Genomic DNA, 21,526 nt, shown 5'->3' on the forward strand with positions numbered 1-21,526 from the left:
ACTTAGGGGGACAGACCAGCCCACCTCGCGGATGCCTCCCAGCCCTCCATTCTAACGGGGAAAGCCCCGGAATGAAAGCGCACCTACCGTTGTAAAGGAGCAGCAGAGGCAGCAGAATGGACATCCACTTGTGCTCCATGCCCCAGTCCCTCATGGAGAACTTGCGGAGGGAATGTGCGAACAGGCACTGCCAACGGAGGCGGCCGCGTCACTGCGTGCTTGCTCCCGCTGAGCACCGCCGCCTCCCGGCCCCACAGCCCCGGCCCAGCCAAGAGCTCGGAGTCAGCCCTTGTTGACCTCACTACTGAGACCATCAGTGACAACTGCGACAAGACGGTAACTGCTGCAGGGGGCCCGGATCAGATGGGCAGGAGGGGGCAGGAGGGGGCAGGAGGGAGCAGGAGGGGGCAGGAGGGGGCAGGAGAGGGCAGGAGGGGGCAGCAGGGGGCAGGAGAGAGCAGGAGGGGGCAGGAGGGGGCAGGAGGGGGCAGGAGGGGGCAGGAGGGGGCAGGAGAGGGCAGGAGGTGGCAGGAGGGGGCAGGAGGGGGCAGGAGAGAGCAGGAGGGGGCAGGAGGGGGCAGCAGGGGGCAGGAATGAAACGGAGCCACACAGAGAGCGCCCCCAGGCACAGGCCACATTCGCCATACAAGGCCACACGACAGATGGCACGGGGCTCCCAGAGGCAAAGCCAAGGGAACCAGGCCTACAGCCGAGGTCAGAGAATGTGTTTATAGTTTCAAACCCCCAGGAAGGTGCAGTGGCCGTGGGAGAAGCTCCTGAACCTGCTTTAAACCTTATGCGGTGTGTGAGTTAGGGGCCTGGGTTATGGCTGTTTTGTGTGTGTTCCCTACAACATCATACAAGCCAATCATATTCTAGCATGTGGGCTCCTGGCCGACGGCCATGTCCTCCGGTCTGTCTGTCAGGCCCGGCCTTTCTCTGGGCCTGTCCTCTGGGCCCAGACTGTGCAGCAGAACCCCAGGTACCAGAGGTGCTCCAGAGGCAGCACGGGTTTCTGACTGACCAGCGGCCGTCATTCACGAGGGAAGCCCTGGGCGTGGCCTGGGACCACCATCCCCTGCTCTGCGAATCCGAGTGGCTGTGTCCCGCCCTCCGGCCACACCCAGGCCCGGCCACTGTCGCCTGGCACTCGCCTCACATCCCCCACGAGCTGTGTCCTTCTGGACACGCTTCGTCGGCAAAGCACCAAGTGTTCCTGGGTGGCACTCGGGGTGGACACTGCAAAGCTCCCCGAGTCACACGCTCCGCCAGCACGGGGCCGGCAGCCGAGGGGCACGCTGTCGCCCTGCTGCTCGGTCACTGCGTGAGGCACACGTCCTGCTCCTTCTACCCACCCCACCTCCACTGACCGGCCGCCGGGGGGTCGCCGGTGTACGGAGGGTAGGCGTTTCCCCAAAGTCACGCTGTGCTGTGGACACTGAGCTCAGATCCCAACCAGCCCAAAGCCTGCACCTCCAAACCCGCTCACTTGGGCCTCACTCCCGAAAAGCCCAGACGGAAAGGGGTGGTACAATTTCCCCACCGGGAAACCCAGGAGTGGCTGCATCTGCACTGGAAGGTCACGCAAACCCGGCGACTTCCTGCCACATGGTGAGTGGCACTGGTCAGTGCCCACGGATGCGAGTTTGCCTACAAGCCAGTGCCCTGGGATTAGTGTCCGACACGGACGTTGCTACAGAGGCCGCGTCGCCTGCACTGCGGCACCGAGCAGACACGCGGAGCATTTCGTGTCAGGCCCGCCGCGCACGTGTCTTGGCGCTCAGAGGAACTGCCCTGTGGTCTGCACCTGGGTGATCAAAAGCCACAAACTGACTCCGCTCTCGTCAGAATCTGACCTGGCTGTCAGGCGAACGATACTTACAGTGACGATGAAGGTAAGCACCACAAAGACGAACCGGAACCAAATTTCCATCTTGGAAAATGCAGGGTCGTAAGTCTTCCACTAGAATGGAAAGTGGGGACACAGTTCGAGGAGAAATGCATCTGAAAGGAAGTACTCCACAGCGTAGGGAATGCAGCCCACACAGCAATGACTGTGATTGGGGCGAGGAGGGCAGTGGAAATGTGAGGGAGACCACGCTGTAAAGTACGTGACTGTCTACCCTCCATGCTGTACACCTGAAGCTAGTACAGAATAACACTGAATGTCAACTGTAGTTGAAAAATAAAATTAAAATAATAAAACAACACAAAAAAGGAAGTACACCAGGTTATTAATAATAGTTATCTGTGGCCCGAGCTGGTTTGGCTCAGTGCATAGAGCGTCAGTTGAGGACTGAAGGGTCTCAGGTTCAATTCCGGTCAAGGGCATGTACCTCTCAGTTTCAGGTTCGGTCCTCAGCCTCAGTTGAGGTGCGTGCAGAAGGCAACCATTGATATGTCTCTCTCACATCAATGTTTCTCTCTCTCTCTGTCTTTCCCTCTCCCTTCCACTCTCTCTAAAAATCAATGGAAAAATATCCTTAGGTGAGGATTAAAAATAATAATAATAGTTCTCTCTAGGTTATGAGACTGTTAGGTAAAATTTCTCTTTCCTTCTACTTTCTTACATGGTTTAAAATTTTAACACATTACATTTTATTTTAATACTAGTGGCCCGGTGCACTAAATTCGTGTCCCTCAGCCCGGCCTGCACCCTCTCCAACCTGGGACATCCCTCTCCACAATCCGGGATTACTGGCTCCTAACCGCTCACCTGCCTGCCTGCCTGACTGCCCCTAACCACTCTGCCTACTGGCCTGCTTGCCCACAACTGCCATCCCCTGCCAACCTGCTCGCCCCCAACTGCTCCCCCTTCCAGCCTGCTCACCCCCAACTGCCCTCCCCTGCCGACCTGATCACCCCTAACCGCCTCTGCCTCGGCCCCACCGCCATGGCTTTGTCTGGAAGGACGTCTGGAAGGTCTCCTGGAAGGTCTCCCGGTCTAATTAGCATATTACCCTTTTATTAGTATAGATCAAAGGACACAAACTTTGAAAATATTAATGACCTAGAGCTGAAAATAGTTTTCATTGGTGTTATACTAATGATGAACCTGGCAGATAAATTAGTCTATAATCATAATAAGAGCATTTGGCTTTTAAATCTCATATAAAAAAATCAACACTGTCAATCTCTTTATTAGAGAACGCCAGGCTTTCCAGGAAAAGGAACAGATTTTTAAAAAGATGTAAACTGTGAGTAGGTAGGATGTTCTAAAAAAGACTCAATGAAACATAGAAATATGCATCTGAAACCAAATAAGTACTGTGGAGTCAGCCGTCAGTTCATCTCACTCCCGCCAGGTGCGCAGGGAGCTGAGCCGCGGACGCAGGCGCCACGTGCTGACGCGGGCAGGAGGCAGCCCGGCCAGCCTCGGCCACGGCCAGTTCACCAGCAGGCCCAGAGCACGGGCCACAGAGCCCCACATGCAATGCGCTGGATTAAGGCGTCTGAGCAGTTTAAAACCCACTTCAGAGCAGAGAGTCTTCGACACTAGATTCAACTCACTTGCCTGACACACTGAAAAGTATACACAGATACACATACTATTAAAGACACTGGACACGAGGCAACGAAACTGAAAAGGAAATAACAGTAAAATCCCAGCAAACACTCAGGCTGCAGACGTTTACTCTGACAGCTGAAGAGCCCCGGGTCCTTTCCTGGCTCGCCTGCCGTTCCGTGAACGGACACGTGAACAAGGCTGATTTCATGGCCTGGTCACGTCTCCCTAATTACAGCCTACAGGCTTCGGTCCACGTCCCCCGTCAACATTGCTGAGCACCTACTCTGACCACACATCAGCAAATACAATGTCAATCCTGTGCAGGCACGAAGAAATTAAACTTTAAAAAAATTAACCAGTAAAATGCCTCCAGGAGCCCAGCTGGTGTAGCTCTGGGGGTTGAGCATCGACCTGTGAACCAGGAAGTCACAATTCAATTCCCGGTCAGGGCATGTGCCAGATGATTTCACTTATTAATAATTAATACTTATTAATTATTGCATTATTTTCCATGTGAACATCGGTAAGTCTACTTTTGTCCCACCTTGTATTGTAATAACTATGTACAGTGAAAAATAAAAAATTCTTTAAAAAAATTGTGGTTTTCCTATAACTTTTTAAAACTGTACGTGTCTTTCACAATCTAAAATAACGTAACTTTAGTGCCGTGAAATTTCAGCCACTCAGCCGAAGAATGGGAGAGAAACAGGGAGCCGGGAGCATCTGCGGTCGGCTGGCACACTTACTGTGAAGTTCACGTCCTTGAGGGGCAGGTTGAGGTTTTCGAATCCCACCGTCACTGTGTACTGAGTGTAATTCAGGTAGCTGAGGTGCGCGACGATGATCTCCGCACACTTCTGCAGACGCACAGGGAAGAACTGTGTCTTTAAAGCAAGCAAGACTCACTCTCCCAGCCAGTGACCCATGAAGCGACACATTTCAACAACAGATGATCAGAACGGATCATCTCCAGGGAACTCGCCAGAAGCCCAGGAAAATTCAGATGCCAGCCAAAAGCAGTTCTTAGAAAGACAGACCCAAATGGGTATGTGTGGGAACAAAGATGAATTACAGTCCTTAGACTCTACTTTGGATGACTCATAATATGCACCTGCATAAAACAGCTCAGAGTAACACAACCCTGACATTCCCACAAACACACTGGTGCATAGGCTAATACACCACCCATCAGACCCCTCAGCCTCACTTTCCTCCTCGGCCCACTGCTGCAATTGCCTCCCATGACCCAGCCCCTCAGGCCGTGGTTCTGACCATCTCAGGATCTCCTGGAGGCATCAACAGAGAGTGATCACCGCCACTGAGCAGGGGCCGCCCTACTGGCAACCTCCCGGCCAGGACGAGCAGGCCGAGTGTCCCGGGGCTCCCCAGGCGTGTGCGGCGTACTGAGGGCACAGTCTTCGGGATGAAAGAGCAGGGGCTGAAATCCTGGCCCCTCTCCTCAGCACCTGTCGCTCTGGCCCGTGCTTTGACCTCTCCGAGCCTCGGTTCTTCTCAGATAAAATGAGCTCTGGTAACAGAACTGCCCGTGGGCCCGCTGGGAGGACTGGAGGAGGTGCCGTCCGAGAGCGCCTGGCGTGAGGCCCAGCAGGAAAACCGCTCTCCTAACTCTAGACTCAAACGTGCTCGTCTTGGCGCGCCCTACGCTCTCCATGCCACCACGCAGTCCAGCAGGGACCTGGTCTGACCCTTCGGACAGAATACGGTGCTGACAAAACCGAGAGTGAGCTCCTGCCCGCTTTGGGCCATCGGGGTTCCCATCCCACAGCCACACACTGCCCCTGGGGTAGCTGCTCTTCCCAAGAGGCCTGGGAGCAACCTGGAGCCCAGGATCAGAAATGACTCCGAGCATGGCAGGCGCCCAGCAACAGTCATCCACAGACATCCAGGCAGCAAGTGAGACAAACAGTAAAAGCAGGTGCCACATATCCTCAGGGTATGTGTGTGCATGTGAGTGGGTTTGTGTACGTGTATGTGTGTTTGTGCACAGGTGTACAGGCGTGTGTGTATGTTAATAAGCATTTATAAGGGAATCAGTATATAAAGGTAGATGGTTTTTCCATATCATCACTGGTATGAGCTTTTTTACTTAAGAAAGCAAGTCTGTGATGGTGTGGCCCAATGGTCGGCAAACTCATTAGTCAGCAGAGCCAAATATCAACAGTACAAGGATTGAAATTTCTTTTGAGAGCCAAATTTTTTAAACTTAAACTTCTTCTAACGCCACTTCTTCAAAATAGACTCGACCAGGCCGTGGTATTTTATAGAGCCAAAGAGCCACATGTGGCTCGCGAGCTGTGGTTTGCCGACCACTGGTGTGGCCTGATGAGTAACCACGGACCGTGGAATGCACTCACCTCTGCACACGTGAGGGTCCTTGTCCGATTGTGAACTTTGTTGTGAATGAACATGGTGGTTCCATCTCGAGCTACACCATCCACTTTAACGGTCATGAGAAAGCTTTTCTGCGTAGACATTTCTACAAAAGAAAGAAGTTCCGTGTCAGGGACGTCAGGCACTCACACGGACAAACATGCCTGCCTGGCTCTGTGACAAGCCAGGAGGGTCTCCACCCACCTCGGCCTCAGCATCTTCGAAAACCCCAGCCTCGCCAGCAACGTAAAGCCTTCCTGTTAGCTCTAAGTGCAACCCCTTACTCGGGGCCTATGCCAAAGCCTGTTTCAGACCCGTTAGCTTCATTTCATGAAAGGAAAAATAGTTCACAGCTAACGAATTACTTTTTATATCCCACATAGTTTATTAATTTAACTATACGAACATAAAAATAGATTTATATTTTCTGATTATGTAATTTTCCTGATTACATGCTCATTGTTTAAAAGAATCAGAGAACAAAAAACTATGACGATGGCATTAAACACTATAATCCCCCCACCTAGAGAACAAGTTAACATGTGTGTGCCCATCGTCCCAGACCATTTTCTAGACATACAAATACACAACGATATCAAATTTATCATCTTAAAATGTTACAATAAAAGGAGTTGATTTTTTCTAATATGCATTTTTCAAGGTTTTTTTTTCAAGTTCCTTCTCAACCAAAGCCCCTCGTGTGAACCCAGAACACCGAGCTCACGTGGTGACCCGCCTCGGTTCGCCCAGACGGCCCAGTCTCGGTGAACGGCGGGCCCTGTGCCCGGAGACGCTCTGGCAGGCCTTCAGCCTCGGCACCGCTGACTGTGCGGCGAAGATTCTCTGCTGTGGGAGCTGGCTGTGCTCCGTGGGGTGTTCCACAGCAGCCCTGGTCCCTACCCACCACACACCAGTAGCGCCCCTCCTCCCGAGCTGTGACAATCAAACTGTCCATGTCTCCAGACACTGCCAAGTGTCTCTGGGGGGCAGACCCACTGCCTTGGGGCACTGGGACTTCATTTCCCCAGAACCCCACCGAAAAGGCCGCCGCAGCAGCTCCTACACTGTGCAGCCACCGAGCTAAGCTGACCAGCGCTCCTGAGGGGTGACTGACCCTCCCGGGGGGTGACCTGCCCTCCCCAGGGGGTGACTGGTCCTCGGGGGCTGCATCGTAACTTAGTGTGGAGGACACCGAGGACATTTAAGGGGCTTCCAATTTGTTGCTATTATAAAGAATAAAGACCATCCTCGTAATCCACCTTTGAAAACGTTTTAAAAGATCTGAAAGCTCTTTCAACTTTTACAACATGGTGCTTTGTACACAAAAAAATCAGACCAAATGTCAGGCTTCATACCTTTTGATTGATTCAACTCAACAACACATGTCAGCCACAGCTGCTGATTGTATGTGGACAGTGGATTTGAACGTATGAGAATTGGCTTCAACTGAGGGAAAAAGAAAGAAGTTAAGTAACCCATGTGACCTTTCCATTGCAGCTACCAAATACCTCACCTTAACGTCCAAAACGGACAGCCAGCGATGAGGGCTGAGCACTGGTGCTGGGCCAGAAACAGCGCCGTTTCCCTGACAACAGGAGTGAAATCCCGCCTTCCAGAAAAAGAAAGGCCCAACTCTGCTACAATTGACATCTGTCTCTCATGAACACCTCCGGGCAGGCGTTCCCACCACCTGCAGCCTCGGCACAACACCAATACCAAGAAAAGGCCATCTCGGGGAAAGTTAAAGTGCATGTGATGCGACGTCTGATAAGACAATAAGGGTACCAAAGAAATTTGTTCACAAGACTCTTGATTTAATATCAATATACCAGACATGTCGCTGCCTGACATCTGTTATTCTCAGCTTTAGAAGAGTCTTAACACCCTGGGGGAGAAAAGTTAGAGGGGATCCCGTTGGCAATGACGCTTCTGCGGTGTCTGCTGAAAAACCCAATACCGGTGCCTACAGAGCGGCTCCGGAGAAAAGCACTGTTTGAATGCACCGTCTCTGAGAGCGAGCGTGTGCTGTTGGTGACTTAATGCTCTGGCAGGTCTCCATCAAACCCCGTGACCAGAGCCGTGCCCAAAGCCACCTACGTGAGGGGATCTCTCGGAGGGTAATCCATCCTCTTTCAGAAGCGAGATGGTCCTTCAGAAGCAAGTCAGCCTGTGGGACGGCTGCTATTTTCAGTGTCAAAAAAAGACTGACATCTTACGACAGAAAATTTAAAAGGCCAAACTCTGATCAGGGACCTCATGGCTGCGCCTCTTCAAACCAGGTGCTCAGGCTGAGAGTTAGAGAAAACAGGGAAATGCGGAGAAATGGGCAACACCGGGGACCCTTTTCAAGCCAGCAGTAGGAAAGAGGACAATTAAAGGTGTAAGTTTTAGGGTATTTCCTCCTTTTGCCTTTTTGAAAACTGTAAGGGTGGACACGTAACAGGGAGCTTGAAGAACAGACAAGTTAATATTTGGGGTCAGATAATCAGATGTCATGGTGTTATGAGAATGCAAGACAAGTGTGTTCAGTTTACAGATAAAGATTTCATTTGAGCCCTAACCAGCTTGGCTCAGTGGATAGAGCGTCAGCCTGCGGACTGACAGGTCCCAGGTTCGATTCCGGGCATGTACCTTGGTTGCAGGCACATCCCCAGTAGGAGGTGTGCAGGAGGCAGCTGATAGATGTTTCTCTCTCATTGATGTTTCTAACTTTCTATCTCTCTCCCTTCCTCTCTGTAAAAAAATCAATAAAATATATATTTTTTAAAAATTAAAAAAAGATTTCATTTGATTCACAGAAAAATAAAAGCGTTTAGTTATTTGGGCTCTCACAAGTTAGTATTTATTAAAGAATACCAAAATTCTCCAGAGTGGAAGGACTTTTGTTTTTCTCTAAAGATGGCAAAGAATAAAAAAAAATTTTAAAAGAAAAGAAAAAAGGATAGACCATTTAAACTGAGTTCATGCAAAGAACGCCAATCATTAGAAAGATCTGGAAACCGAGCATGGAGACCACGTCTTATTGGGCAAAGAGAAAGACTTGTAGACATGAGGCCAGGACGAGTTACCAGCCTCTGGAAATGAACTGCTACGCCCTAAGTGCTACCACCACCAGCCTGTCTCGCACTGAGGCATCTACTACAGCGAAAACGTCATTCTATCAGATGAGGACCCAGAGGCCAGCCGCCCGCTGGCAGTGTTGGCTGAGAAGCAACCTGCAGGACAGGTGGCCATTGCTAGTGACCTGGATGCTTCTATGGTCCATCGCCTGCCACTCAGACCCAGTCTTACCTTTTTGCTATTATTTAGTGAAAAATTAGCTTCAGAAGTCTGGATCGCTTTGGGTCCTAAAGTGTAACAGAAGAAAAAAAGCAGGTTATAGCCTACATGGATAATTAATTTATTGACTTGTGTCAAATGCCAAGAAAGACATACATTATACGGTGGTGATCTTATTTTCCTGGTCTGTCATCAGAGGTTGCACATGTATGTAAAACACACAGACACTCAGCATCCACCCCGCTGCACTGGTGACCTCGGTGCAGGTGACCCCAGTGGCCATCACACAGGCACACAGCTCCCAGGGTTTCCTGTCCCTGCAGAGTCCTCTCCCTGCCCTCGATGAGGGCTCCCTGCACCGCAGACCCAAGGAAACGCTCATGACACAGACGGCATCTACCTACGTTATAAAGCATCAAGATTTCTGCCGAAAAATTAAGACATTTGTCAGTTCACCCAATTAATCCAGTCTTCCAAAAATATTATTCAGTAGAGAATATAAAAAAGCATACTTGCTAATATATACTCAAAGCTTTTCCTGAAATAACAGATATGCAACCTTCATAAATTCTTACACTGTAATTTTTTAGGACTTTGACCTTAAAAGAAGTGACCAAGTCTCTTCAATAAATGGTGTTGGAAAAACTGGACAGGCACATGCAAAAAAATGAAACCAGACCACCAGCTTACACCATACATAAAAACAGACTCAAAAATGGATCGAACACTTAAATGTAAGCTGCGAAACGATAAAAATCCAAGAAGAAAACATAGACAGTAGAATCTCAGACATCACACATAGCAATATTTTTACCAATACATCTGCCAGGGCAAGAAAAACAAAGGAAAAAATAAACAAATGGGACCACATCAAACTAAAAAGTTTCTGCACAGCGAAGACACCATCAACAGAAAAAGGGAACCGCCTGTTTTGGAGAACATATCTGCCAACGATACATCTGATAAGGGGTTAATTTCCAAAATATATAACAAACGTACACAACGCAGCACCAGGAAGACAAAAAATCCAATTAAAAAATGGGCAAAGGACCTAAAAAGACACTCTCCAAAGCGGATATACTGATGGCCAAGAGACATATGAAAAAATGCTCAAAGTCACTGATCATCAGAGAGTTGCAAATTAAAACCACAGGCCCTAGCCGGTTTGGCTCAGTGGATAGAGCGTCAGCCTGTGGACTAAAGGGTCCCGGGCTCGATTCCTGTCAAGGGCACATGCCCAGGTTGTGGGCTCCTGGCCCTGGTTGGGGTCACGTGGGAGGCAAGCAATCCAAGTGTCTCTCTCACATCGGTGTTTCTGTCTGTCTCTCGTTCTCCCTTCCACTCTCCCTAAAAATCAATGGGAAAGTGTCCTGGGGGAGGATTAACAAAAAGAGGAAAACAAGATTGGCTACAGTTGCCATTGCCACCATCATCATCTTCATCAGCAGCAGGCAAATGGCACTGAAGTAATCGCCCTCTCTCTGCCCAGCTTCCTCAGTCCATTCACCAACCCAAGACTCAGTTTAGGTTAAGAAACCTGTCTTTTGTCGATTTTAGCTTCGAAATGGCCTCTGAAATGGTCCCATCCAACCCCCTTTCTCAGAGATGGAAAACTGAGGCCCAGAAACCCATTTCTCTCCTCCCTCAAACAGCATGCTGGGGCCGCAGGGCACCCGGGGCCCTGAAGTCAAGGCCGAAGCCATGTACAGGCTCCTCCTGCCAAGAGCTCGGGGAATCATCAGAGCAGCCTCATGCTGCCAGCATCTCACGCCCTCCCCACCACTCGCTGCACCATGGCCTGCCTCCCACGCCAGCCAGCAAGGTCCGGATTGCCCAGCGCCCAGGCGGGATCTTGGCACACAACCCTCTCCAGAAATGTTGGACTTCCCAACAAAAGGTACATGGTCAAGGCCACCCAGGGCTGCACGCTGAACTCAGGCCCTGGCTGCTGTGCGGGGCGGGACCAGGGTCACCCCTCCACCCAGTGGGTGCAGAGAGAAACGGGCTTCCCCCTCCATGACGGGCCTTGACGGGTGAGAGCAGGTGGATACGGCTGGGCGGGGCTGCACCAGGGTAACTGTACAGGATAAAATGATCAAAACCGGCACCTACCTCTGATCCCGATGAAGACCGTCAGGCCAAAACAGACGAAGAAGACGACGAACACGAGCACGAAGTGGCGCTTGGAGAGCGTGTACAGCCGCATGGGCGCCAGCCTGCGGAGCAGAAGCCAGTGGGCGGGGGCAGGCAGGGAGCCGCTCGGACCGCAGGAGGCCCTCCTCACCTCACAACCGGACCTCTCTGACCAGGTGACCCGCCTGACAAAGCAGCCTCAATGACCGCAGGGCCGGGGCCGTTAGCTGTGCTCGGCGTGCAGCCCGCCCAGAAGAGGCCCTGCCACGCTGGTCTGCACGGCGCCGGCTGCGCCCCACCCCTCGGGGCAGGACAATGTGCTGTGGCTCCCATGCCCACTCAGGGCACATCCCGCCACTCCACGTGGGTGGCCAGGCCCCTCTCCACACATCCCGTCTCCAGCTGCCAGAGTACAGCCCACGTGGGGGAGGCCCCTAAGTCACTCACACGCAAACACGCAGCCGTAACTGTCAGCTGTCACAACCCAGCCCAGACTGGGAACGCCAGGTGCCACCTGCATCGCCTTCCCTGTCTGTCTTCCCGCCAGCCCGTTGTTCCTACCCAAGGTCCCTCACGGTCTGAGACCCCCACTGGCGTCACCCATGGTGGTGAAGCTCGCCTGACCTTCGCTGCGGGGTCTGGTTTTCTGCGATGTAACACCAACATGGAAACCTACCCTAACACTAACCCCTCAGGTGCCCTCCTCGTCATCCCTCCTGTCCCTTGGTCAGGAGACAATGGTGAAGGGGTGAGTGTCACTTCTCTTTTAGAACCCCTTCCATCAGAGGCGGGCAAACAAGACAAGTCTGCGAAGGACCAGAAGACACGTCTGAGGTTTGGCAAGCCACACGGTCTCCGAACAGTGCAGTCCAGACACCACGTAAACGCCAGCGTGCGAGGCTGTTCCAATCGACCCCATGTGGAGAGGTGGCTGCCCCGCCCCTGAAACCTGAAGAGGAGGCCCATAAACCCAAAGAGATGGGAGCGGGGTGGGGTGCGGATTTTGGGGGGGGAGGGGTGTGCTTTGCTTTTTACTCCTCTAGCATTTCCTGGTCTCAGCAGCTGAGGAAACTTCTCATGCCTCACAGACAGGTCAAACACACACCTCCGGAGGGGGAGGGGCAGGCTTAAACCACAGCAGAGAATAAGGTTATTTGCTTTTGTGGCACGAGGCTCACGTGGCTCTGTGTACACACACCCGGCCCCTACAAGGCCAAGATTCCAGCTCCTCAGCAGGAAATCAGCCGACCATATTCCAGGGCAAAGGTGGGGCCCACAAGCCACCATGGCTCTGACGTGGCTTTGCTGATCCAGGTCAGCTCTCTCCAGCGGGACCTGCCAGGCCTTTGGGCCAGTGACTGTGCAGACCAGAGTCACAGCGAAGAAACAAAGGAATCAGTGCTCGATCTTTTCCCTTAGGACTTGGGTCCAAAGGCTGAGCCACACGCAGCCCTGCTGTGCCCGAGAAGAGACAACCGGTGGCTTCAGTGGCCTGAGCCCATTAGAGTTTGGACCCAGAGGCTCTGAGACCTGAAAGCCCTAAAATATTAGAGCCAGACAGTGCCTCAGGGAGGAAGCCCAACCCCTTGGATTTGTATATGGGGAAACTGAGGCAGAGACAGCGGGACACTTCCCAAGATGTCCCAGTTCTTGGCCCTTGGCAGCGACTGCCGATCCCTGGAAGGGGCTGAGGGACCCAGCTCCGTGAGTGCCCCCGGAGAGCCTGCGGAATGCGGGTGGGGAGAACAGGTCTCCTCTGTCCTTGTCTGCCCCCAGGAGCTGAGCACGCCTGCACTCTGCAAAGGGGAGATGTCCGGGCCGCTGCCCGGGCCGCGCCCTCTGAAACCTTCCTCACAGCTACAGGGACGGACGAGATGCCGGGGCTGTGGCAGGAGCTCACAGCTCTGCCCAGCGCTGAGCTCGGGGTCCTGGTGAGAGCCGTGGTTCCGAGGCACTAGCAGGAGGGGAGCGGGGAGAAGGCTGTACAGACACTCCACACTGTCCTGGCTCTCTGTAAATCCAAAGTTGTTAAAAAAATTATACAAGGTCACGCATGCACCCCATTCTGCTGCTCTCAGGTGACTGCCCCCACGGGGCCGAGGCTCCGGGGCTAGGCTCCCAGCAGACGAGGCGGCACAAAGAGCGCCCTTGGCAGCAGAGAAAAGCTGAGCAGGAACGGTGCTGCTTCCATTTTGGTTTTAACCTTTTGCACTCGGATGTCGAGATTAAAATTACTCTTTGAATGTATCAATAATTTGAAATATAAAAAAATCCAAATAAATAAGTTTGTATGAAAAGAAACTCCAGTTTTTTATTCTACTGCCGCGCTTTGGAAAATCTGGGGTATTTAAAAAATTAAATCCCGAGTAGAATAAAGGAATCGAGAAAAAAGCAAGCGAGTGCAAAGGGTTAAAACACGTCAGTGACGACTACGGAAGCAGTTGTTCACAGGTGAGGAGGGCTGCGGCAGAGACTTAGGGAAGGAGACTTAGGTCCGCAGCGAACAGCCCCCCGGAGTTTCCCGTTTCCCCGAGCGCGCCCAGGGCTCAATCACAGTCCATCACTCCCTTCCTTAAAGCTTCCACTTAAAGTGATTTCACTAGAACGTTTCCTGGTTCAGAAAATTAGAAATATTAGAAAATCAAGCATCACCCAACTCAGAAAAACAAAACAGAGAAAGCAAAAAAAGCCCCTGCTTGAGAAAACGCCGCCGGCACCGCCACCCCGCCGGCGGGCAGTAACCCTTGCCTGGCACCTCACTCTGGGAGGGCTGGGTGTCCTGGGTCAGGGACACACAGCACATTCCACCTGACGATGCCCCCGGCCATGGTTCTGCTCCCCACGTCGCGTCTGGACGCTTTGAAGCAGGCCACCAAAAGCTAGACTCTGATACCTCAAGGCCACTGCCTACTCCGGACACGGACAGGTCCACCCGTGGTTTCCAACTCTTCATCTCAGGGCATCAAGGAGGCCCCGAAGCACAGGGAGCCAGCCCTCTCCCTCCCCCGGCCTGGCCTCGCCACCTTTCGCTGGTGTCTGCCTCCACCCTCAGCACCCACTCTGCTCTCTCCCCAGCCACGCAGCGACAGCCGGGGGTGTTCGTTCTCCGTTCCAAACTCTCCAGGGACTTCCCGGTCACTCGGAGTGACAGCCAAGCCCTTCGTGTCACTGACATGCCTGTTACACGTTTGCGGTGTTTGTTCCTTGGACAGGCTCTCCACAACCATGCCACCGCACCCTAAAGAAGGAACAGGGGCCACGAGAGGAGGCGGTTTTCTTTGGGGCAGGACCGAAGCACCACCTGCTGTTTGTCCAGGGCCACTCTCTGCCCGTCCCCCACCGCCCCCGCCACCAGGTCCCCTGGCAGTGAGACCAGCCTCCCATCACAGAGGCTGAGAGCCAGCCTCCCGCCTCCCCAGCCTTCGTCCCCACCAGGGCTCAGACCCTGCAGGAAATCGACCAGGCGCTGCAAGGACAGGTTCCCCTCCCAGTGCAGAGCTGGGGGGCACGGAGCCTCTCCTCCTGGACCTGAGTGGGTACTGAGCGCTGCCCGAGCACACGGGAGGGCAGAGAGCCCAGAGGGGAAACCACCCAGGTCCCCAGGGAATGGAGCCGCCGAGTCAACCCCAGAGGTGCCCAGCTCAATTCCTGGATACCCCTGTCGTGTAAGCCACTTCTCATGACTTATCCTATTAGCATCAAATGCTTCCTCTTGATACACACACCCAGACAATAAAACAAAACTGAAATGAAACTCACGCTACTAAGTCGCACAGGCATGGGCACCCCCCCCCCCCCCGCCCCCCGGTTGAAGGCACCTGGAGCTGCCCTTCTGGAACGTGAGGCAGGCGCCAACCACCCATCACCACACAGTGCTCTTCCTCCTCCCGCCACCCCTCCCTCCAGCCCGCACCCACCCATCCTTCCCAGCCCAGCCAAGGTCCTGCCTCCCAACCACGGGGAGAGCAACTGTCCCCTCGGCGGCAGGAAGGAGGCACCCCCCGTGGCTGGATTCCATCTTGGTGACCACTGTCCACAGCTTTCACGCCTCTCCCACGGGGAGCTCCCTCTGGCCGCTCGGGGCCCAAAGCTGTGCCTGACGAACGGCAGGCGTTCAACAACTATTGACTCCTTCCATTTCTATGCCCTCTGCCTGCCTTTACTCCGGTCTCCTACATTCTATTACTTTTCCTGCTATGATCAATTATCGACCCCTGAATTGCAAAATTTAACTTTTTTTCTCCCAAAGTTGTCTTTTTAAAAATATATATATTTTATTGACTTTTTTACAGAGGAAGGGAGAGGGATAGAGAGCCAGAAACATCGATCAGCTGCCTCCTGCACACCTCCAACTGGGGTTGTGCCTGCAACCAAGGTACATGCCCTTGACCGGAATCAAACCTGGGACCCTTGAGTCTGCAGGCCGATGCTCTATCCACTGAGCCAAACCAGTTAGGACCCCAATGTTATCTTTTAATGTTTTGGGGGCTTTGGCCTTTGCCCTCTATGCCCGTGATCCGGCCACTGCAGCTCCAAGCACGTGCCTTCCCCAGCAAGCAGCCCTCCAGGCACACACCCTTACACACGCCTCCTCCCTCTCCTGCAGCTGGACGGCCGGGGCCCATGAGGATGGCTGGGTGCTCCAGAGCGCCGAGCCAACACTAGTTTCCCTCGAAGCACTCCTCCCTCCCACGCGGGCCCGTAAGAGTTCATCAAACAGCACTAGGAGGAGTGGGCGCGCGAGCACGCTGCGGACTCCTTAAGGGCCTGCAGCAGAATGACCACAAATGGAGAGAACCTGGGCGAGCAGAGGATGCGAGGAAACACCTCCAGGTTTCCTTGGGCTCTGGGGAGAGGAGGGCACACCAGCACACACAGCCCGCCTTCTCCGACGCCAGGGGACACCAGCACGCAGCGGGGCCGGGAGACCGAGGGTTTCCTAGTTACTCATTTTATCCCGTCCAGGGAGTTCCCACTTAAGAATTAAAAATTAGAATCTAGGCAGTGGAAAGGGGCTTTCATTCTCGGTCCCCTCCCATTTACTTGAGATTCTATTTCTTCTTGAAATCTGTATAAAAGTAATTTCTTCTGTGGCCCAAAGCACTGGCTGGGTGCTTGGGTTAAAATACTGGGCCTGAGTGTCCTAATCTATAGATCAGAGGCAAACAATACCCCGAGGGCTATTGGGAGGCACAAATGGAGTAAGTGCTCAGAACAGTGTAGGGAGCAGAGAGGCCACCATGTCAGTTAGTAGCGGTAGAAGCTGTGCTTTCCCCCTCCCCCAGCTTTTTCTTTTTTTCATCCTACCAATGTCCCTGACGACCACTGAGTAAATCTGGCACCTCCAGCTCAGAACCCAACCAACGAAGGACAGGGCAGGGGCAGCTGGCGTTCCCTAAGCACCTCCTGGGCCCCCGGCAGGCGCTCCCCGGGAAGCAGGTGTGGTCAGCCCCTTTTCACAGACGGGGACACAGAGGCTCGGGAGGGACCGCCTGCCGAGGTCCCGTCAGCAGGCGGTGGAGGTGGGATTGGAACCCACACGGTCAGGAGCAGAAAGGTGGCCCACAACTCCCACTCACTCACTCCTTGGCCTCCTCACCGCAGCCTTTCCTTTCAAACCTGCCATTTATTGGGTTTCGGGAAGAAACTCTGAGGGGAGGAACAGAACAAGAACTCTGAAATGTCAATCAACCGACTTGAATACGTTACCAATAATTTACCTTTAGCTACTCAGAAAAGCCATATGCAAGTAGCCATGGCCCAACAACCTCAAAATGTATTTGCATGAGCAAGCCATGAATTCACATGTATGCCTCCTAGGCTGCAAACCCAGCGTCTCTCGCCCAGGAGCATGCTGGGTAGGCCACCGATACCCTTGCCAGGGCAAACAGATGGAGAAAGCAGGTCACACACAGGTCAACGCAGGGTCACGGGCGGTGCGGCCCAGTGGTTAAGAACTGGGATCTGGAGGCCAGCTGCCTGGGCTGGAGGGCCTTCATTGGCCAGCAGCGTAACCCGGGCAATGAGAATCCCTCCATTCTCTGGTTCCCAAATTGTGAGAGCGAGGAAGCTAAGGGACCCGTCACCTAGGGTCGCTGTGGCAGATACACGAGTTACTACCTGAAAGCCCTTGCTCAGTCATGGCCACTGTTAACTGAGCAGCAACAGCGTGTCATGTGTCAGGGGCGGGCTCCGGAGCTGACCACCCGGCTTCAGTCTCAGCTCTGCCCCTTACTAGCTGTGAACGTGAGAGACTCAGGGACTTCTCTGAACCTCAGTTCCCTCATCTGTCAAATGGCGATAAGAAAAACGTCCTCATGGAGGGTGGCTGGGAGGGCTGCGTGAAGCGATGTCCACGTGTTTACCACAGTCCCTGGTACAGAGGGAACGCTGTTCTCTTATTAGTTCCGGAGATCATTGTGGTTCAGAAAAAACAAACCTATTCTAAGAGACAATCCTGAAGAACCCTCCGGTGACGGGACCAGGATACTGACCCAGGCCTGGTGTCCCCCGCGCACCGCACCGGGCACCGGGCAGGAGGAAGCCTGGGACAGAAACCACAGCGGGGCCCCGCGGCGCCACCCACCCCTTCGCGGCTGGCAGACGGGAGTCTAATTCATACACTTCACACTTAAATGCCCCGGATGAAAGAGACATGTACAGTACACTCTTTAAAAATGGGTTGTAAATACCAAGCAAGACCCACAGGAAACGCCAACCTTATTGAATTTTGCAGAGAAATGCTACAGTAAGAGCAAAGCAACAAAGGGAACCTGAGAAATATCCACTATCTGTAGTCAGCAGCCCAACAGGAAGGTCCGGCAGCCAGTAACTGTGTGGGACGCGCCTCCGTCCTCTCCTCCCGCCTCACACTTCCCTCGCACGATCAGATAAGGAATGGAGTTTGCGGGAAACGTGAACGTCAATCTTTAAGAGCTGGAAACTTTTCATTCTGGCTGGTTTGGATGGCGCTCTCTCCTGTCCTTTTGAAAAGAGTAGGCTGGGCTGCATGTGAGCAGGGAGGTCCTGGGGCCACAGACCCCGCTCGGCTCCCCTCCATTCTCCCCCACCCCATTCTTCCTCCAGCTTCTTTCCCTGTTCCTGTAGCTCGTCACCCTTCTCAGAACGGGGCTCTCAGTCACCGCTGCCCACAAGAGCACTGTGACTCCACCAGGCAGTGAGTCTGGTACCCCCTTCGGATGTCCAGGCTTGTTTCCTCCTAGGATTTTTATTCGCTGGCAAACACTTTCTCTGATGCCCAGGTCCGTGCCATCCTGAATGCTGGATGGACGGTGGTGGCTAGCTGACTGCCAGAGAACACACCCACCTCCCAGCCCCTTGCTCAGCGGAGCTGCCTACCGCTCCACGCTCCACAGCGGGACGCACTGCCACCAAGTCGGGTAACAGGCAGCTCCGGATCCGGCAGGAGCTCTGGACTGGGTCTTGGCTAAGGCCCACACGCGCCAAACCCTCTGCCTCTCCATGTCCTGTGAAAAGGTTAACCACCAGCACACACCACCCGGGCTGCTGTGCGGACCCAAGGAGGGAGATTCGTAGGTGACAGAACCTCCGACGGCGTGCAGCTGTCACTGCCGCAGGGTCACAACCTTGCACAACACCAGAAGGCACCCTCCCCCCAGCATTGCACGGGGTGCCAGTCACAGGCCCCACAAACGAACGGTGCCCCCGAGGGCCCAGAGGCAGTAATGCTGGCCCCCTCCACCTGGGTCTACAGAGCAGGGAGGCCGGATGCCAGGCTGGCTCCCACGCTGTGCTAAGGTCAGACTTTCCTCCCATCGCAGCTGTGGGCATCTGGGCAGGTGCCTGGATCTTACTGCCTGTGTCCGCGGTCAGAGGTCAGCAGGGGTCCCAGGGGTCCCAACGCCCCAACGCTGAGCAGCACGGTCCGGTCTGAGGGCCGCCCTGGATGGCGGGAACCGCCCTGCTTCTCCCGGACTTCCTGCAGCTCAGGAGCTGGCTGGCTGTAAGCTCTCCCCTTTGCCGGGTGCCCCCAGGACTCCCGGTGACAGCTGCGACAGAAGCGGCGTTAGGGTGGCGTCCCTGGGCCGGACAGGTCTTCCCCATTCCAAGTCCGTGACTTCAGAGGCGAAGGGCCCGGGGCCCACAGGCTGTGAGCTCGCAGGCCGGCATCCCGACCCCAGAAGCTGGCAGGCTCCCAACGCGCCAGCATCACCAACCCGCTCGGGAGCTCCTCGCTTCCCCGCGGGGCCGCCGACGCGGGCCGGGCCGCGCCGCTCCCGGGAGGCTGGGTCCGGGCGGCCGAGGACGGGGCGAGGGGCCCCGGGAGCCGGCCACTGCCCGGGCACCCACCCGGCTCCCCGGGAAGGTCGGGCCCCCGGGTGAGCAGGGCCGGGGCATCCCAGGGCCTCCCGGGCGCGCTCGCCGAGGCCGCTCCGGACCCCGCGCCCCGTCCCCGCGGCTCACCCAGCCCGGCGCCGGAGCCCCTCGCCGAGCCCCCCACGAAGCCCGGCAGCGCCCCTTCCCGCGTCCCCGCGCTCGGGGTGGGCGGAGGGCCCCGCGGCAGGGCTCCCGGGAGCGGGACGCTGGAACCCCAACTCCGGGCCCGGGCGCCGGACACCCAGCCCCCGCCGCCCTCCTCCGTCCTCCGGGGCCCGCACTCACGGTTCCATCGCGGCCGGCGCCCGGGGTCCGCGCCCGCCCCGCGCCGCTCAGCAGCCGCGGCAGCCACAGGCGCAGCCGAACGACTGCGGCCGGAGCGGCGGCTCCGCGGACTCGTCAGAGCGCGACGCGCGGCGGGTCACGTGCGCGGAAGCGGCCGGAGCGGCGGTGAGAGCGGGCGAAGCGGGGGGCTGAGGCGGGGCCAGGGGCGCGGCAGGCGCGAAAGGGGCGGAGCCATGGGCGGGGCCCGCTGTGAAGGGGCGGGGCCAGGGGCGCGGCTGGCGCGGAAGGGGCGGGGCCGGGGAGGTTGGGGGTGGAGCTTGGGTGGGTCTCCGCGCCTCTAGAGCCCAGAGGCGGGGCCAGGGCTCACGCGGGAAGGAACCAATGAACGAGTGAAGGCGTGAATGAATGAATGACTTGTCCTTAGCGGAGGGGGCCACACCATAATTCATCCACACCCCTGCTTGCAGGACATCTGCACGGGGCATGCGAATGGGATCTGGCAGACACTGTGGTGTCTGCATGTTTCTGGGGAGAGAATCTACAACTTTCTATATTCCCAAAGCGGCTTGTGACCGCGAGGAGATGAAGGCAACCCTCTGCCGCCCGAGCGATGGAGGAGAGCTTTGCCAGCTGTGCTGGCGCCTCTGCAAACCTTTGCCGAGGACAGCCGCCCGGCACGCAGGTCTCCGTCCCAGCACCAGCGCTGACAGCGTCGCTGACCTGGGCCTGCGGAGGCGCAGCAGCGGCCAGTGTCAGGGACCATCCCTGTGGCAGCGGCGAAGACATCAGCTGACCAAGCGCACTTTCTTGGCTTGGGATCTTGGCTCACAGTTCTACATTTGTAACCTAGAACAGTCCAGAGCCACAGTCTGGATATTTCTGAGATTTTCCTTTGCAGCATCGGTCAAAATGTCCCCCGTCTCCATGGTCCCGTGGGTTTAAAGTCAAACCCAATGAGGAAAATAACAGTCTCAACCTGCCTTCCTAATGTATCCACGTTCATTCACTAAGCTGTCAACAGCCTTGGTGGGTGGGAAGAGACCAACAGGACTAAGATACAGTTCCTGCCCTCCCTCAGCAAACTCACGGGCAAAATGAGGTACCACCAGCACAGGTGGCTCCAGGGGCACCCACGAAGGGCACCTAACTCACCTGGGCCTGGGCGGAGAGGACCAGGGAAGGGAGCAGGCACGATGTGGGGGCTGACCGCAGGGGGAAGGGGAGGTGGGGAGGGCTGGGAGTTGGAGGGAAGGAGCAGAGCAGCCGCCTGAACATGGAGTACATTATTGTGACAAGAAGTTCCATCAGCACTCTGAATCACAAACCTCGACTCGTACGGGAGCCACAACGAAAGATTATTTCCCAGGGTCTTCTCATAGACCCGTGGAGAGAAAAGGCCACAGGACTGGGGAACATAAGCACCCGTGTGGGGACAGTCAGGTAACGAGATGCGGGTCAGGTGGGTACCGTGAACCAGAGAGTGAGCATCGTCTAAAGGGGCGCTGTCACTCCGCACTTTGAAAGTGGCTGGCTTCAAATAGGGCTTTTCATGCGGCACCTTATGATTCTCCA

General features: G+C 55.0%; 1 protein-coding gene and 1 long non-coding RNA gene across 2 annotated transcripts in view; both read right to left on the bottom strand.

The window, feature by feature from the left end:
* Positions 1-20,125, bottom strand: part of TMEM181 (transmembrane protein 181) — a 28,143-nt gene extending 8,018 nt beyond the window's left edge. The window contains exons 1-8 of the mRNA XM_079781069.1: positions 19,955-20,125; positions 11,291-11,394; positions 9,191-9,246; positions 7,255-7,345; positions 5,884-6,005; positions 4,255-4,365; positions 1,883-1,963; positions 88-187 (exon numbers count right to left, since the gene is read on the bottom strand). Coding sequence (XP_079637195.1) covers positions 88-187; positions 1,883-1,963; positions 4,255-4,365; positions 5,884-6,005; positions 7,255-7,345; positions 9,191-9,246; positions 11,291-11,394; positions 19,955-19,962 — 673 coding nt within the window. The 5' untranslated portion in view covers positions 19,963-20,125. The remainder of the gene's footprint in view (positions 1-87; positions 188-1,882; positions 1,964-4,254; positions 4,366-5,883; positions 6,006-7,254; positions 7,346-9,190; positions 9,247-11,290; positions 11,395-19,954) is intronic.
* The window catches only part of LOC307105335, a 280,088-nt gene that overhangs the window by 91,914 nt on the left and 166,648 nt on the right, over positions 1-21,526 (bottom strand). The window lies entirely within an intron of this gene.

The sequence above is a fragment of the Cnephaeus nilssonii genome (genome assembly GCF_951640355.1).
Source record: "Cnephaeus nilssonii genome assembly, chromosome: 9".
NCBI classification, from domain to species: domain Eukaryota; kingdom Metazoa; phylum Chordata; class Mammalia; order Chiroptera; family Vespertilionidae; genus Cnephaeus; species Cnephaeus nilssonii.